A 17,410-nucleotide genomic window follows, 5' to 3' on the forward strand; every position below is an offset into this window, starting at 1 on the left:
CAAAATTCTATATATTTGACAGAGAAAAAAACTTAAAAGATAAAGAAAAGGGAAATGCATCATGCAAAAGTATTTCCAAAAAGAAAACAATAATACCTTGAGCTTCTTGATGCGCTGCTCTATGGTCTGGATGTCGGTGCTGAGGTCCAGCCTCCGCTGCTGCTCCAGCTCTTCCTCCGTCTCTCCCAGCCAAGTCCAAACTTTGTTCAGGTCAGAGTTCAGCTGCTGCCACTGCTGCTGGTTCTGCTTTGTGCGCATCTCTTTGCTGAGGTCCTGAGCCTGCAGGAGCTCCCAGCGCTCAATCACTCCTAGATTGCAGGGTGTAAGGAAAAGATATGTCATTTAAGCTGAATATACCAGAGTTGTATCCTTCTGGATGAAAGCTCTTCGCATTTACACATTTCAACATTTTCTTTTTATAAACACTCATCTGAATGTATGGTAATGTAGGGTGCATACATGTAGGAGGATAGGTTGGGGCTTGGGTCGGCAACCTTTGCTATCCAAAGAGCCATTTTTGACCAAAGTAATAGTAATAAAAATCTTTCTGGAGCCTGATAATGAAGGTAAGACAAGCTATTCAGTCTAAAATAGCCTATCAACATTACTAATGGGTCTAAATGAGCATTCATTAATGTGTTTTATCACAAAATGGCTACTCTGCAGTGGGCTATTTATGATTATTTTACACTGACTTCACAGCGTTGGCAGTAAAAGCATAAAAATCTTTCAGTGCATTATCAAATTATCTATTTTCCTCTGAGACTATCCCTTTTTGGCTTCAAATTCATAGCTACCTGAGCTAGACTCAAGAGTGGCTACTGCTATTGAGCTGCAGAAAAATTTAGAGAAAAAGGTGCCAGGCTGTAGAGGTATGATGCACATTTAGTTAATGAAATGTACAAACATTTATTGTTATTCTGTGTATAGGCTACACATTATTACAGCTGGAGAATGTAAGAATTTAGACCTACAACACTGATGAATAGAAATTAAAATGTTAAAAAAACAACTGTAAAAGCCACAGGAAGCCACTGGAGAGGGGCTAAGGAGCTGCATGTGGCTTCAGAACTGCAGGTTGCCTACCCCTTGGTTTGGGTGAAGTATTACCTGATGTCTGGGACTCTGAGCTGCTGGGATCCGCCAGTCCAGACACTGTGTCTTCCTCCTCCTTCAGCTCAAAGCCCATCCTCTTCACTGTGTCAATACTGCCCCGACACTCACCCAGCAGCCGCATCTACACAATAAATGTATGTTGGGTTACTGGTATTATTTTGTACAGAACAATCAGTGTAAGCAGGTTACATTACATACTTTAGGATAGGACATACATTTTAACCTGGATAGTGTAGTAAGTCCTGCTCTAAAGGTGAAAGATATATCATTGACTGGTGGTAAGTTAACAAAATCTGTCTGGGCATTACATAATAACATAAATAAACATGAGTTTTCTAGTCTTATACTCATGTTGGCTGTTAGATTGCATTTAAATAGGTAAAACAGAATTAATTATCACTTAATGTACAGTTTGGTGCCCATTTCAATATAAGAGTAACACATACATATCCCATATATGAGGCATCCAGTTCTGTGCTTGTGGGTGTGCGACTGCGGCTGCTGTCCGTTTGTTGCAGGTGGAAACGACTGGCATCCAGAGGGTGAATATGTGACTCTGTAGAGGCAACCTCCCCTGTAGACACCACATGGACAGATTATGACCAAATATTGTATCATAATGGACACTTAAAAATATGCTTTACACCCCATGAAGAGATAAGGCCCCGTTCAGACAGAGAAACACAAGACGTGGAGAGCAAATGAGTTGTAAGAAGTAGAGGGGAACGCAGGTCACTTGTGACTCATGTTGCCCATCGCAGTTTGACAAGTGGTTGTCCCTGCATTTTCAAAAAATTGTAACACACACTCAACCTCATCACAGTGCTCTCCTGTCCTGCTTTCATTAGGAGTCACATCCTTCATTTGAAACAGAGAGTACAAAAGCATAGGCCTGTCATGATAACTGCTTTGTTGGACGATATACTGTCCCACAAATAATTGCGATAAATTATATCATTGCCATTTTGAGAATAGAATGAGTTGTCAGAGGGTAAAACTGCAAACAACAGGCTTTTTGGCTAATTGCCAGGGATTGGCAAGATAACAACTATCAGGACTGTGCGTCTTCCACTCCAAAAGTGCAGCTGTAGGCCAGCAGTAAGCTACGTGGTGTCCTCTTTGAACTCACACATGCAGGCAGGGGTGGAGAGAAAAAAAGGGAAGAACCGCCACATCCTTGTCTAATAAAGGTCAGAAAACCCCTGCTGTTTATTGTGGCATCATCATGTCCATATAAGGGTAACTTATGGGATAACGTAATCATCATGACAGGCCTTAACAAGCATTTTTCCTTACGCCATGTGCCTCTGTATGAACGGAGCCTATGAAAAGTTTACTTCAAACAAATCTGCCATCCCCTCAGCAAGAAGCTCAGACTTGTTCACGGTGACAGTAAAACATCATGCTTTTGTAAAACACAAATAGCACATCAAAATAAATCTGAAGAGGTTAGCTACGGAGTGAACTGCAAACCAAAGTAAGAAAGCCAGTTAGAAAGAAGGGTTAGGCTGAATTCCATTTCAGTTCTGCAGAATTAGAAACCAAGGCAGAACCAGTGAATTGAAGAAATACAAATGGAATTGACCCTATCCCCCAGTGTTAGAACGTGTTGCCATTGGTTACAGTGTGTGCCCAAAGTGTGTATAAGAGAGGAAATCAACACAAATCAAAGTCCAAGCTGGTGAATAGTCTATCAGTGTGGTATCACTCAGAGTGCAGCTGTTATTTCTGGCCCCAAACACTTGTGGCATGCTGGGGTCTGCTGTTGCCTACCAGTGGAGGACCTCAGTGTTTGTTCTGTAAGTTTAACATAGGCCTCTGGGCTCTCTGGGATCACTACATCTGGAAGAAACATTATACAGTACACACATTCAGCAGTGGGCATTACACTGTTTGACTCCATGAACTGATTAACCTGCTATTCATCTGTTGTCTGTAACCTCGTCTGATGCACCAGAGTTTGACGGCTATCGGTCACAGGAAGACACACTGTATTGACAATATGCTGTGTCACAAACCTTACTCATCCAGCATCTAAAATAAACCATGTATTACCAAGTATATGTGAATACTCCTTGGTCCATGGTTAAAACTACAGCTGAAACCCAAATAGGAATGGTTATCGAGAACTAATACTAAATTAGCACCAGTTTCAAACTAGTTGGTATCAAAATATTGATAAGCTCCTGGACAAATGGTGCTGCTGTCAGTATTTACGCAACGTTAATTTGTTGCTGCCATTTTCAAATTCCTCACCATCTACTAATCAGGATGAAGCTGTCGGCGTCAGGCTAATACCTTTGCGTAACTGCGCATTTACACTCTGTGGTGTCCAGTTATGGCTGACAGAAAACAATGCTCAGAAGTGTTGAACATTGTTTTATAGTAACTTTCTTTGTAGTTTATTTCAAGAACTATTGTTGAACTTTGGGTATTTGTAATATTGTTAAGTTTAGCTTCTGGTAGTAAAGAAGCATAAGGCTAGAAGACATTTATTGACCAGTAATTGCTCCTCCCTAATCATATATACAGGGAAACTGAGAAATCAATTTAACTTGTTATTTCTGCAAAAAAAAAAAAAAAAAAGTAATAATGAGAAAAGTGGGTTGTTGTTGTTTTGTTTTTTTGTTGTTGTTGTTGTTTTTTTTTTTACATCTTTTCATGTCAGGTCTTAATTTTCTGCACCAAATTATGGAGAATTATTGTATGAAGTCACCATTGTATGATCAAGAGAGGTTTCATGTGAAAAAGTCTGTTATCAAACTGTTCCTGAACAACCAGATCCCTCAATGTAGTAAACCGTATTTTATAGCATATTGGATAATGCCTGGAATTTTATGCCACATGTGATTTTTCAAAGATATTCTTTTTCTACCAGTTATATAGTCTTGGTAACATTTACAGACGGGTGACAAATGACAGTAAAAAACAACATTAAGTGTCTGCATAAGGTGTTGGGCCACCATGTGTCACCAGAAAAGCTTCCATGTTTCTTGGGATGAACCTTAGTACTGTTCAGAATTAGCCAAATTGGCATTTAGCTGGACTGATGCAAGGGGTCACAAGATGATGAATTAGACAGTGAAGAAAAAAAATATTATTCTGCTGTATATATCGGCACAGACAAGGTGATCTTTGGTTGTTTTCTCATGAAATACTGGATAGTTTTACCTCTTTGAAACTCAATTATTCACAATCCCATACTTAACAATTATTTCAGTGAAACAACCTCAGGAGTTTAGAGGGGAAAATCCTCTTTGGTGGAACTGATCATAATTCAAGGACTTCTGCAATCTGTGAGAAGAGGTGGTAACTAGACACTGTTTCATGACTGGGAACCATTAGATTAAAGGATGCTATCCCTCCTCACTTAACTGTTTTCTACATCTCAGAAATAGCCACCATATCTCATACACCATTGCTCTAAATCACAGGTTTCTTTTAAGTCTCAGTCATCACTTTATCTTAAGGCAAAATGCTTTGCATGTTTGGAAACTAACCTGACAATGCTGAGGCAGGCCGCTGGAGGAAGTCGCCCTCTTCGCTCTGCTGCTCTCTCAGGGCCCTGCTAGCGCTCTCCAGCCCACGGCTCAGGTCGTAGTCGTGGTCCCACTCGAGGGGAATGGAGTCCACACTGGCTGGGGTGTCCCTGCCCGAGCGCTCGGTCCGGAGCTGAGCAGCTAGGGAGGCTGAGCGGCCAGAGGAGGGCAGAGGTGACAGGAAGCCATCCCCTAAACGCTCACCCCATGGAAGGCTGGATAAGTCACCGGGCTCGTCCAGCTCCAGCTCACGGTCAGAGAATGACACTTCGGTATCATCATCTGCAAGCTGAAGAAGAAGCATAGACACAACATGTACAGATTGTGCTGAATATTCGAGTGCCTGGAATCAAGCCACAATAGATCATGAAATAATCGATCAATAAAAATATGAAATCAGGTCTTACAGGAAGACGAATGAGCTTTTTGTAATAGCGCTCAACTCGACCAAACACTTCCTGGCAGTAGCGCTGCAGCTCTTCCAGTTCCTCCTCGATGACAGCTGCATCCAGAGGTTCACTCTTCTCTATCAGCGCCTCTCCCTGGTGAAAGATGTGCTCGATCTTGGCTGTAGTGAGGGAGATCTCCTGTTGGAATGACTGTGGGAACGCAAGACGAGGAGGAGGAAGAGCACAGATAAACAAATCTTCATTAATTCTGTTTTCAGGCTAAACACCAGGCTCTTTCACAGCCTTAATTTCAAAATGGACAGCCCGTCACAGATGGCAATTTCCTGATTTAATCATTTTAATGTTCAGTATGAGTTGTGCGATGTAATCTTGCAATATCAGTCAGTCTAGCTGCTCTTCACAATAACAAATATCAGAATAAAAACCTAAGAAAATGTGTAGATAAATAAGGTGCAAAAATCCAAATATATCAAGAGTTAAACATTTCAAATTCTTTCTCAATTCATATTTGGGCCCTGCTACACTATACTAAGAAAGGACAATCTCAAGTGCCAAAATCTTCAGAGAGTCTAAAGGTACAATAGATCTAAATATATATACACACATACTGTGTCTGGTAGTCAATAAAATGAAAGAAATCCCAAAGCATGCTTTGCAAATAGTTTTCAGACCATGTTTGTCTGGACCACTGTGACAAACCCACCCTGAGTTGTTTGATCTTGGCCTGAATGTCACACTCAGAGAAGTGTTCGATGTTGGTCAGCTGCAGGTCCATCTCTGTCAGCCACACCAAAATGCCGTCTCTGGCCGTCTCAAACTCTTCTCTCTGACTAATAAAGTGCTGCACATTTCAAACAGAGATGCTGCTGTTAGAATGAACTACACTTGTACATTGTGCAAGTATAACATGTAGAATAAACTAAGCTGCATCAGTCATTCAGTCAGTCACACAGATGCTACCATCAACACAATATGATGAATGTAACAATGAATATGTACCTTAAGCCTGCGGAGGATGGATGCCACCCTCTTCTGCAGGTTGTCCCATCGCTGATTGGCATCATGAGCCATCTCCCTCAGACGACAGGAAGAGTCAGTGCGGTTTTCTCTAGCCAGGCGGCGATATTGCTTATTGATTAACTCCAGCTGGGTTAGGCTTTCATGGACTTGCCTCTGGAAGGCCTACAGGAACACATAATTATATTAGTGTAGTGCTAATCAACAGCACCATCCCACTGGGTCACAAAAATTTCATGTGTCCTGTTTCAGTTTTTAAATTGTTTACATAGAATACTTTTGCAATACCTCAAATTTCTTAAGTTCCTCCTTGGCTACGGTGTACAACACACCAGAGGAGTTGGGCAGAGCAGCAGTCTTTTCTGAAGTGGCCAGCCACTCCTCAAATCGTGCAAAGTCGTCTAGGAATTTCTGCCACAAACGCCACGTCTCCTCAATCCTAGGGGGGAGATATTAGTGAAAATGTGGTAAGTACAACGTAATATTTGACAATGACCTTTTTTCCATCCATACTACTCTCTCTCTTTTTGTTTTCATCTAACATCTGACATCTTACTTGAGTCTCCTCTCCATAGACAAGGCACAGATGCTCCTCCAGCGGCGATCAAGGCTACGAGTCGCCTGCTGGATGGAGTCGCACTCTGCATCGGTGGCGCAGGCGTCACAGTCATGCAGAAGCACCTCACACAGGTTCAGTACAGATGCCACTCCTGTACTGTGCTTCTCTATGTCACGCTGGAGCTCCTGAGTGGTGAGTAAAAGAGAGACACAACGAGGGAGAGAGAGAGGATAATATAATGAAATCTACCTAAAAATGTTGTATTGTGCGCATTTTATGCACTGTAGTGTACATTATGTTACCTGCTGTAAATCGAGCTTCCTCTGAATCTCCTGGAAATCACAGCAGTCGTAAGCGATTGGTTTGGACAGCTCTGTCTCGATGTGGGCCAGCCAGGATCGAAGGCTGCTCATGTTCTTATCCAGCTGTTGCACGGCCACCAGAGTTTCCCTCAGCTTCTTCACTCTATTAACATAATTTATTCAACTCTGTCAGTGCAATGCAAGAGTCTCTAACAAGGGATGAAAACAGTAATAGTGCCATGTCTTATTCTGCAAACAAATTACAGCACTATTAAAGCTACTTCAAGTGTGAGTGTGTGTCATTTCACCTGGCTCCGATTAGATCCAGGAGGTGCTGCCAGCGGTCGCTAACTTTGTTGAGTTTTTGTTCGATTTCAGCTGCTTTGCTCTTGTGACTGGCTCTAGCCAGGCGCTCTCCCAGCTGGTGCAGCTGCAGCTTGTTCTCCTCAGCCACAGTGATCTCCTCCTGGTAGTCCTGAGAGACAACGCAACACAACCAAAGTGTAAGGGAAACTTAAAAAGTTTGATTGGAAAGGATAAATGAAGAAAAACAAACTGGTGTAGCTACAGCACAATCTGTTCATACAGCAGTATTCTGTCCAGTTAAAATTTAAAATGTACTATTTTCTATTTGCTCTGTAGCAACACCCCCTTAGTCGTCACTCTGTCAGTCATAGCAACAAGGTGTGATTTTAACTGAGGCAACAGATAGAACAAGGATCAATAACAGATGGATCTCTTGAAGTTGTTTAAACAGGGCATAAAGAAAATAATGAGCAAGTTTTGCATTTCTAGAAAAATTAACTGTCCTGATGCCAAACTTTGCACAAGGAGGAAATGTTAGATTCGTCTGAGATGTTTCTTCTTACCTTGCGGAGCTTCTCGATCATCTCCTCAATGCTGATGTCTCCATTTTGCGAGACCTTGCTCTCCATGTTGGTGAGCCACTCGCAGAGCTCCTTGTACTTCTCGCTGAACACGGTCCACTCATTCAGCTTCTCACTCACCTGCTGCCGGCGCAGTGACAGCTGCAGAGGCACAGCGACATATATTCAGTTCAGTGCATTACTGTGCAGAATGGTTAAAAACAAATAACTACCGCATGTTAAACTGTAACAAAAGTGCAATCATGTCAAAAAGTCTCAAACGGAAGCAGTGTTTAAAAGATCACTGCACCGTGACTGAATCATTTGCATCGAGCAAGCGAGTGTGTGCCTCTGTGTGTTTCCTGTATGCGTATTTTATCTACTCTACACAGGATGCAACTATGACCTTGAGGTTTACGTTTGCACGGCACAGGAACTGCTCTAGACAGGAAAGTTCCTTTAAAAAATGTAGTGAAATGCCATTTTGAGTTGCACTTAATTAATCTGGGTAACAGTGAGTGTTTTCATAGCTTACATCTTTATTAAGATCTGTGCAAATCAATGTGAGAGAAAAACAAAGAGGAATAACCTTTTTTTTTTATTATAAAACTTGTTCTAGCTCCTTGTTATATTATGAATTAAAAATAGTCTGTGTAAACATTCTCGTTCAGTAAGATTAAGGTGCATTTCTAAAACTCTTTTGTTATGTAAATATTCTGTCTTTCATGCGTGTAATGGTCGGCTGTATTTGGTGTTGTTAGAACCAAAGTATAACAGTCTTATGATTTGTTTGACACCAGCACCACCATGTGGTATTTCAAGGAACTGCAGAGACAAGACCAGTCTATTCTATTTGAATAACACTCCAGTAGCTGATCAGATGCCCAGTATACAGTATATTCAGAAAATACACTATGCACAAATGCTGTGTGGTGTAGTGTACCTGGTGGCAAATTTCGTCCCATTGTCGATGCAGCAGCTCAATCCTCTCCTGCAGGACAGACAGGTCCTCAGCACTGATGTAGCAAGACAGGGACTCTCGCAGCACAGTCAGATGGGCCAGATCGCCCGACCAGCCATCAAATGTGTTCTCCAGGTCCTGTTATTGAAACAAAAGTAGTATTATGAAGACATTCAACATTCAATTAAGTTTATTACAAAGTCTGCTCAACTTATTCAAATATCTCCACACTGATTCTACATGTTTGGGTCAAGCTCCCCAAATGATATTGAATTTTAGCCTTGTGTTATTCTTATGGAAAGTTTCCATGGTGTAACATTTCAGCCTAATCAAATGACTGAGGTTGTTACCTTGCAGCGCATCTGCTCAGCTTGCAGATCCTCGTGGTGATCAGGAAGAGACTGGGAGAGCTGCCGTTTGAAGGCTCGTAGTTTCTCCAGTGATCCACCAATACCCCTCTCGCACCTCTCCCAGTCCTGTGCGACACAAACAATGGTTTCAACTGCATGAGTGCTACATAACTTAGAGTTAAACAGCTAACAGCACACAAACTTACTACAAAGCAAAAACATTTATAGTATCTCTTCAACCTCCCCCTCATGTTCCCTGTGCTCCACCAGCTGCTGGCAATTTGCCTGGTTTACCTTTAACAAGGTGGCAAGCTCTTTCTTCTGATCATCCAGGCAGATGCTGGCATGTTTCCATCGCTCCTGGATGTCAGTAAGCTCTGCCTGCAGGGCCACCTCCGCCCGGCTATCAGCTGACAGGAGCAGTTGTCTGCCAGCCTCCACTGTCAGGATGTAGCTCCCCTGCTGACGCTGCAGCACCTTTTCCTTCAGCTGAACCAGAGAGCACAATCACACATGCCTGTCAAACCTCCTGCCATCTGACATATGTAAACAGTTCCGACAGTTAGGTCTTTGGAGTATCATATAGGTTTATCATGTCAAGAAAAATGAAACACTATTGATTTTTAAGCCCCCTTTGAAACCAGTCTGTCTCAGTCCCTGCTGCAGCTCATAATTTTCCAAGTACATTTCTTCTCTCTTCATTTATCACAATTTTGATCTGAGAGGATTTTTGCCAGAATCCACAGCATACTACATCTTAGTCACCCTGACAAACAAATATGCCTGTTCTGGAGAGATTTGTGGGAAAACTAAACACAAAATGTGTGTCGCTCTGTCCAGCACCATCTGCATAAATCTGAGATAAGACTTTCCATGATGTACCTGGACAGCATCCAGCATGGAGCGGGCTTGTTGCAGAGGCACTGTAGTCCCTGCCTGAAGGGCCTCTGCAGGGTGGGAAATCTCCACCAGCCATTTGCGCAGCTTCTCCACCATTTCTCTGTAGCGTTGCCACTGGCGGATCAGACCATCGATGATGCCCCGCCTCTGTTGAGCACGCCGCACTACGCCCTGCCACTGGTTACTCAGCAGAGCCAACTTCAGATTGAACTCATCTCTGCAGGAGAGAAAAGTAGTTTTGTTAACAGATTTTTCGGTGGCAAACAAAAAGCAATGAATTAACTAAGTCTGCTAATCTACTATTCAGAGTAACATTGTATAAATATTAAAGTAACAGATCTTTACCTGTCATCCACCTGACCCTGCTCTAACATCCGCTGTCCATCACTGATGATGGAGTGGAGGATCTGCTGCCGACTGAACATCTCAGCTTGGAATAACTTGAAGACAACAAATGGTTGATTAATGATTAATAAATTACAAAAGCAGCTGCTTCAGAGAGTTTCACTTCAAAAGGACTCTAACCTCATGCGCTTTTTGCTGCTCTATCAAACTCTGGTAGTTCCCAGATATCTCCACTGCCAGATTCTCTTCTGTTTGGACCAAAAACTCCATCCATGTCTCACACTTCTCCAGGAAGGTCTGCTGCTGCAGCAGGAAGGACTGGAGTTTGCTGCAAGGAACCAAAGACCCAACTGAGTTGATTAAAACATGTCATTTTGATACCCACCCATTCCATCTCAGTCACATGGGACAGTGGCCTTTGCTGTACATTTGTTTTTGATGTTATTTGTGCCAGTCAGTCCTTCTTTTATTCACTAATTCAATACATTTTACCTCCTCAGTTAAGCCTCAGTACAGTGTCTTGAAACTGTACTGAAATGGATATCAGCCTTAGAAATGAAATGTTTTTCTTTGACCTTTTCTTTCACGTGTCATACCTGAATCTCTCTGTGGTCTGTCCCGAGGCTGTTGTCCAGCTCCTGTTGAGGTTCTGCATGCGTTTGATCTCTGAATCGTTGAGAGGGAGCCGATAACCAAGCTCATTAAGACGCTCCAGTTCAGGTGCCATACTGCTGAATTTCAGCATGAGCCTCTGAAGAGGACAAGAGAGATATTTTGAATTTCTTAATTTCAGAACAACAGTAAAATTGTTTCTTAAAGGAAAACAATAAAAAAACAAACCTTAAGCTCCTCCATGCGGTCCTGTATGATCGTCGGGTCGGTGGAGCCGTTGGGATCTTGCACTTTCAGAGCCTCCTCAGCTTCAACTATCCAGCCCCCCAGTGAATCCAGCTGATCATTAAAGGTTTCATAGTCCTGGACTCCAGTCTGGTGTGGAAGAGAAATGTCAGCAATTGATCCAAGTGTAAAACTCATGATTTGAACTACATAAATGGACAACTTGGGACTCAAAACTATAAGTTACAAAGCCTTTTCTTCACCTGCAGTGTGGTGAGCTGTCTGCTAAGGGCCTGTTCCACAGAAGCCAGCCGCTGGGTGAGAGACAGGTGATCGGACTGGATGGCAGATGCTGCTGATGTGTCCACCTGCTGTTTCAGCTGATCTCCCAGTTGTTGGAGAACCTGCAGGGAGGCCTGCACTGGAGCTTGGGACCGAAGCGCCTCCTAAGGCAAAGCACACATGAAATTTAGAGTCGAGTATCTTTGCTGATTCAAGTATTTAACATTATTTAAACATTCACTTACGCTGCATTCTCGGATCCAGTCGGACACTTCTTCGTCAGCGATGTCTTTGCTGCAAGCGAGCTTGAGGAGCTGGTCGGCCTTTTCCTCCTGCTGCTGGATGCTGCTGCAGCTCTGCTCGTAAAGCTCCTTGTAGCGCTGCCACAGCTGAAGCAGGGCTTTGCTGCTTCTCAGACGCTCCGCAATCTCCTCTAGTAAGCCGGTCCATCTGGGTGAAAATATGATCAGGATCAATATGAGGGATGATGAAAAAATTTAAAAAATTGGCTGCACCTCAGCATTGTTGTTAGAGCTGGCGCCTTGAGAGCTAAAATGTCTATGGTTTTACTCAATATACGAATGTATGTTTAATATTCTTTGAACAAGCAAAATATTAAAATAACCTTGCATTGACGTCCTTAAGTGCATTGTTGAGAGAATCTGACACTGAAGGGTGACACTCCCTCAGCAGCTGGTGTGTCACAGCGCCAAACTTTCTCAGACTGCTCTCCTGTTTCTCCAGTTCCTGTTGCAAATCCTTCGCAGATGACAGACAAATACAAAAATGTTGCTTAGTTCAGCCACAAGAATAAATCATGTACAAGAGCAAATTTAGAAACATTCCTCTGGTGAAAAATATAAACATCAACTTCATCGCAAGATTTCAGAAACACATACTGATGCAGTCTATGTAAACAAATGTGTCTGGATGACTACCGGCCAGCTTACATGTAGAGTAATTATTAAAAAAACCTCTTCATTCTAACATACCTGCAGACTTTGCACCTGCAGCTGAACAGCCTCCAGGGAGCCTGTGAGGAGGCGGAAGCGAGACACAGAGTACCGTCCCTCCATCAAGTAGCCATTGATCTCTTCTGAAGCCCGCTTGTATAGACTCCACTGATCCAGCACTGACTTCAGGCTGATTTTTAGTTGCCCTATCTGTTAAAGGTGAAATAAAACACACAAAGTGACACTCAGTAAATTGTAAAGTTCAGGCTGGAACAGAACAGAACAGAACAGGACAAGAAAGAGCAGACCAGTGCAGAATAGATAGGTGTAACCAATGTACTACATGAAAAATCAGAGCAGAAAGAGAACAGGGGAACTTACCAAGTGGTCCAGGTTAGCCCAGGTGTGATTGACACCCTGGAGTGTCTCCATGACGATAGCACAGGCCTCATCGGTCTTGTTCTGGACAAGGGCACAGCCCTGCTCCTCCACCCTCTCTAGTTCTTTCTCTTTGTCTTTCACCAACTCCTCCATTTCCTAAAAGTTTTCACATGATAAACTAGAATGAGAATTTACACACATCTTCAGAAGACACACAGAAGATCTTTACAATCAGCACAGTTTCACCCAACTGTGGGCACCCAAGATTAGTGTTTTATTTGATAATTCAGAATCTGACCAAATGCCTCTCCCTCTGTTCCTGAGATGTGGTGGTGAATAATAGCAAAAAAAACATTATGATGTCACAGTGAACCTGTGACCTGTGACCTTTAATCTTTTGGATATAAAATGTCATCATTTCATTATTTTATCCTATAATGCTTTTGTGTAAAATTAGTGTATGAATTCTTGACTTATGGCCTAAAACATGTTTTGTGAGGTCACACTGACCTTGACCTTTGACCACAAAATCTAATCAGTTTATACTTGAGTTCAAGTGAAATTGTGTCAAATTTGAGGAAGTTCCCTGAAAGGTCCAGTGTGCAGGATTTGGTTGCATTTAGTGATAAAGTTGCAGAATTGAAACTTCTCCCCTGTGCAAAGTGTGTAGAACTATGACGGCCAACTTGAAAACGCAAGCGGTCCCATCCAGAGCTAGTGTTTGATTTGTCCGTTCTGGGCTACTGTAGAACAACATGACGGATTCCGAGGGAGAGGACCAGCTCCATATGTAGATATAAACAGCTCATTCTAATGTAATAAAAAACATAACAATTCTTTTTTTGCAGGGGATTATAAACTAATTAAAACATATTTTTGAATATCATACACCATTTCTGCCAAAAGATGCCCCTAAATCCCTCACACTGGACATTTAAAGCATTTTAAGATATCATGCTCATGAGAATGTGACAGATGGCCAACTTGAAAACATGATGCCTCTGGCCACAGCTGTTGCCAGCTTGGAAGCATAAAAGACAGTGACTTAAAAAGGGTGTGATAATAACAGTATGTAGAGTCTAACATGTTTTGAAAAGTAGTAGGTGCAGCCTACCTGACAGTCTTTGAGAGCATTTTGCACAGATGTTAAATCTTCTATCCGATGTTTCCTCTTTAACCTTTCTTCCTGAGTTGCCATCCAGGACTTGAGAGCCTGAACGCTGCTCTCATACTCCAGCCACATCTCCAAAAGGCTCTCCAGGAACTGGATCTGCAAAATATTTATACGAATTAAACTGTAACATCCCGATTTTGCATTATGAATGATTATGGCTGTTTTTCTTTCATTAACCATCAACCTTCCACTCCGCTAGGACGCCAGCATCCTTGGCTGACATTGCTGTCTTTCAGAGGCTGTAGTAGGTTGAATTTTAAAACTAGACTAAAGATATCAGTATCATATGAAAGTAAAGGACCTTATGCATCCATTAGTACCATGTCATACAAGCTTGTTGGTAAGGGGGCTTACATAACTCTCTAAAGTTAGGTAATTATAGTATTCTTATGTGATTGTGTTATTCCCATATTAGGCATTTCATCATAGTGAGACCATTTTTTGGGACTTGACATCACTGTATAAAATGACCTATTGTGATATCTAGCATAATCACATTCATCCTCATTAAACTTTACAAGAGACGAAGGGCAATGAGAGGATGTAACCTCTGGCCTGGAGAGGCTAACAGTTTCAGTGTCTTTGGCCTCACCCTCTCATTGATGCGGCCTTGTAGGATCTGCCAGCGTCGGTTCATGGCTCCAAGTCGCTCAGCAAAGTCTGTCTTATCACTGCGCTTGCTCTCCACATCCTGACCACCGATCTGCAGCACCGACTGGTTGACAAAGTCCACAGTCAGCTGCTTACAGCTTAGATCTACTCTGAAGCCCTGAATTTAAAGAAACAACAGTGGAGTCACAATTAAAATGGCAGTCAGAGATTCACAACTAGAATCAAACATTACATAATCAGGTTTGTAAAAGTACTTACAAGAAATACTCAAACATGAAATTAAGCTTATGTTTAAACATGCAGATTTTAGACATACAGACATGCTATTAAATAGCTTGATCTGTTGCTGGAAAATAATTTTACCTTTGCAAACCCTAAAAAATTAAACAGCCCTTTCACATCCTTGAAATGCATGAAATTATAAAAATGCGTGTAGCTCTCACATCACAGCTTCACATCATACAATTTGTGAACAAAATCAAAAGTGCCATAAATTTGAAAAATTCTGTATGAAGTCCTCTACCTTGTATTTTTGCAAGTAGTCCTGAATCACATTAGATCCCACTGCACTCTTGAGGTTCTCTTCATCCTCGTCAATGACATTCTCCATCAATGATATCCAGTTAAAAAGCTCAGAAATGGCATGACGAGAGGCCAACTTCTCCATTTGGATCTGAGAAAACATTAAACCCGTTGGAGCACCATGTTAAACATCCAGGAAAAGATGCACATGCTGCCACTGTGAGGGAAACCCTGTGTGAAAACTTCTGCATACAGGTAAAGCAGCAGAAAGGTGTAATCCTATTTGCTGTGGAGCAGCTAAGCCTGTCCAGGCTGACTGCATGTGACAATACCTGATGCAGCTTCTCCTGGACCACTGGGATGCGTGTCAGCAGCTCAGTCCACTGAGAGTCAATGCGTGCCAGGTCAGTCCGCAGCACCACCGTGTCAACTTTCTTCAGACGCAGCAGCTGGTTGCCCTCGGTTACTACTGAGCTCTTCAGGCTGGACTTGCCCTCAACTTCCTTTGAGAACTCCTAAGATAGACAGTAACAGAAATCAACAGCCGGTACACAATCAAAAGTATATTTAATGATATTATATACGATGCCTTTTCCAAATGACACAGCAAGATTTTCACTACTACATCCATGACCGCTAATACTATCACTATTATAATTTTAGGAAATACAACTCACACTAGCTACCAATATTTTACAGTAAAGTGATGCTCTAATATATGGAGTCATTAAAATAAAGGGATATAAACAAATAAGTCAAAAAAAGAAAAACTGAAAAAATAGAGTAATTTTATGTGAAAACTAAATGCAAATCAATATTTTAAAAAAATATATAAATATATCCAGAAAGAACTTAACAAATATATGCGAAAATAAATGAAAATGCTTATAATTACTCTTTTTTATTTTGTTATTTATCTTTCTATTTCAACAATTATTTATTATTTTACTTTGCTTATGTTCATACATTTTTAAATTTATTATTTATTCTATTATTAATTTATCTTTAAATTCCCACTCTTCTTTTAAATGTACTTATTTATTTTCATTAATTTTATATTTGATTTAATTTATTTTATATTTCCATATTTTTAAATTGACTAATATATTAGTTTATTAAATTATCTTTATATTTCCATATCTTTAAGTTTACATATTTATTATTTTATTTATATAACTTCATATTTTCAGTTTTTTTCTAATTCACTTTTTCATTCTTACATTTGTCATTCATTTCTTTCTCATCATATTAGTTGCAGCACTGTTGCTGGTAAAGAGCCTCAATCTATAGATCAATACAGATACAAAATTTAAAAAAAAAATAAAAATAAAATTTAAAAACAATAAAAGCTGTGGCCTCACAAGGAAAGCAGAGAGATGGTCTCTGACAGTTTCCAGCTCCTGTGACACTAACACCGCCTGCGTATTCCAAAACTCCAGACGCTCCAAAGCCGACTGCAGCCATTCACTAAGCTCAGCACACTCCCTCTGATACCTGGAGGTAAACAATTCAATCATAGAACAAAGTCATGTAACTGAGTTCAAAAAATCACATGTACAGTCTGTCTGCTTAAGACTTTTAAAAAATGTTCCCCATCTTAAAGACTCTTCTTAAAGATAACATTTTTATTGTATTTAATGCTTAAAATAAAGCTTTAATTCTGATCTGTTTCTGACCTGGTCCAGTGTTTCAGGATGGCCTCCAGGCGCTGTAGTTCCTTGTTGACCTTGCTGGTGTTGTTGAGCCAGTGCTCCCCCAGCAGCGCGAGTTGGTTCTCCAGTGCGGGGCAGCACACTGACAGCAAGAGATTTTTGCCCTCATCCAGAACCTGGTGGAGCTTGTGCTGGTACTCTGTCAGCCTCCCTTTCAGACCCTTTAGAGAGAATAGAAGAGGCGCAAACAAGCAACAAAATCTTAGAGAAGTGGCACTGTAGCTGGAGTGGCACCAAGGTGAAGATAGGTGAGTGAGTGCCAGAAATCAAATAAAATTAAAGGAAATGCTCCTAGAGTAAAACAAAATTTGCACTGATGTCATTTTGTACCTGATACAATGAGATTCTGTCCATGAGTCTTTCTTCAGTCTCTTCCACCAGGCCAACAGTCGGGATATTTCCTTCAACTGCCTCCAGCTGGCGGTTCAGACTCTGGTAATCCTGCACCAAACGGCACCAAGTCTGAAAAAAAGATCCATGGAACATTTAAAATTAAAACGGTTGACAAGTAAACCTTAGATGAGGACCACTGTAACACCATAACAACTGCTGTACTCTCCTATCATGGAGTG

At 41.4% G+C, this 17,410-nt stretch overlaps 1 protein-coding gene across 11 annotated transcripts in view; it reads right to left on the reverse strand.

Moving 5' to 3' along the window:
* The window catches only part of syne1b (spectrin repeat containing, nuclear envelope 1b), a 100,166-nt gene that overhangs the window by 5,969 nt on the left and 76,787 nt on the right, over window positions 1–17,410 (reverse strand). For 8 of the 11 annotated variants that reach the window (XM_049595234.1, XM_049595236.1, XM_049595235.1 and 5 more), the window contains 33 exons: window positions 17,169–17,300; window positions 16,803–16,999; window positions 16,488–16,620; window positions 15,459–15,641; window positions 15,128–15,277; window positions 14,585–14,761; window positions 13,933–14,088; window positions 12,819–12,974; window positions 12,477–12,647; window positions 12,110–12,243; window positions 11,730–11,934; window positions 11,466–11,648; window positions 11,206–11,352; window positions 10,962–11,116; window positions 10,546–10,693; window positions 10,366–10,460; window positions 10,003–10,237; window positions 9,415–9,609; window positions 9,121–9,246; window positions 8,753–8,908; window positions 7,813–7,971; window positions 7,252–7,418; window positions 6,944–7,106; window positions 6,639–6,826; window positions 6,371–6,521; window positions 6,065–6,247; window positions 5,769–5,906; window positions 5,063–5,254; window positions 4,617–4,944; window positions 2,890–2,958; window positions 1,563–1,690; window positions 1,111–1,237; window positions 97–308 (listed from right to left, as the gene is read on the reverse strand). In XM_049595234.1, the coding sequence (XP_049451191.1) occupies window positions 97–308; window positions 1,111–1,237; window positions 1,563–1,690; window positions 2,890–2,958; window positions 4,617–4,944; window positions 5,063–5,254; window positions 5,769–5,906; window positions 6,065–6,247; window positions 6,371–6,521; window positions 6,639–6,826; window positions 6,944–7,106; window positions 7,252–7,418; window positions 7,813–7,971; window positions 8,753–8,908; window positions 9,121–9,246; window positions 9,415–9,609; window positions 10,003–10,237; window positions 10,366–10,460; window positions 10,546–10,693; window positions 10,962–11,116; window positions 11,206–11,352; window positions 11,466–11,648; window positions 11,730–11,934; window positions 12,110–12,243; window positions 12,477–12,647; window positions 12,819–12,974; window positions 13,933–14,088; window positions 14,585–14,761; window positions 15,128–15,277; window positions 15,459–15,641; window positions 16,488–16,620; window positions 16,803–16,999; window positions 17,169–17,300 (5,439 nt within the window). The remainder of the gene's footprint in view (window positions 1–96; window positions 309–1,110; window positions 1,238–1,562; window positions 1,691–2,889; window positions 2,959–4,616; window positions 4,945–5,062; window positions 5,255–5,768; window positions 5,907–6,064; window positions 6,248–6,370; window positions 6,522–6,638; window positions 6,827–6,943; window positions 7,107–7,251; window positions 7,419–7,812; window positions 7,972–8,752; window positions 8,909–9,120; window positions 9,247–9,414; window positions 9,610–10,002; window positions 10,238–10,365; window positions 10,461–10,545; window positions 10,694–10,961; window positions 11,117–11,205; window positions 11,353–11,465; window positions 11,649–11,729; window positions 11,935–12,109; window positions 12,244–12,476; window positions 12,648–12,818; window positions 12,975–13,932; window positions 14,089–14,584; window positions 14,762–15,127; window positions 15,278–15,458; window positions 15,642–16,487; window positions 16,621–16,802; window positions 17,000–17,168; window positions 17,301–17,410) is intronic. The other 3 variants (XM_049595243.1, XM_049595237.1, XM_049595241.1) reach the window with 1 other exon arrangement.

The sequence above is a fragment of the Epinephelus fuscoguttatus genome, linkage group LG14, assembly GCF_011397635.1.
Source record: "Epinephelus fuscoguttatus linkage group LG14, E.fuscoguttatus.final_Chr_v1".
In the NCBI taxonomy this organism is placed as follows: Eukaryota; Metazoa; Chordata; class Actinopteri; order Perciformes; family Serranidae; genus Epinephelus; species Epinephelus fuscoguttatus.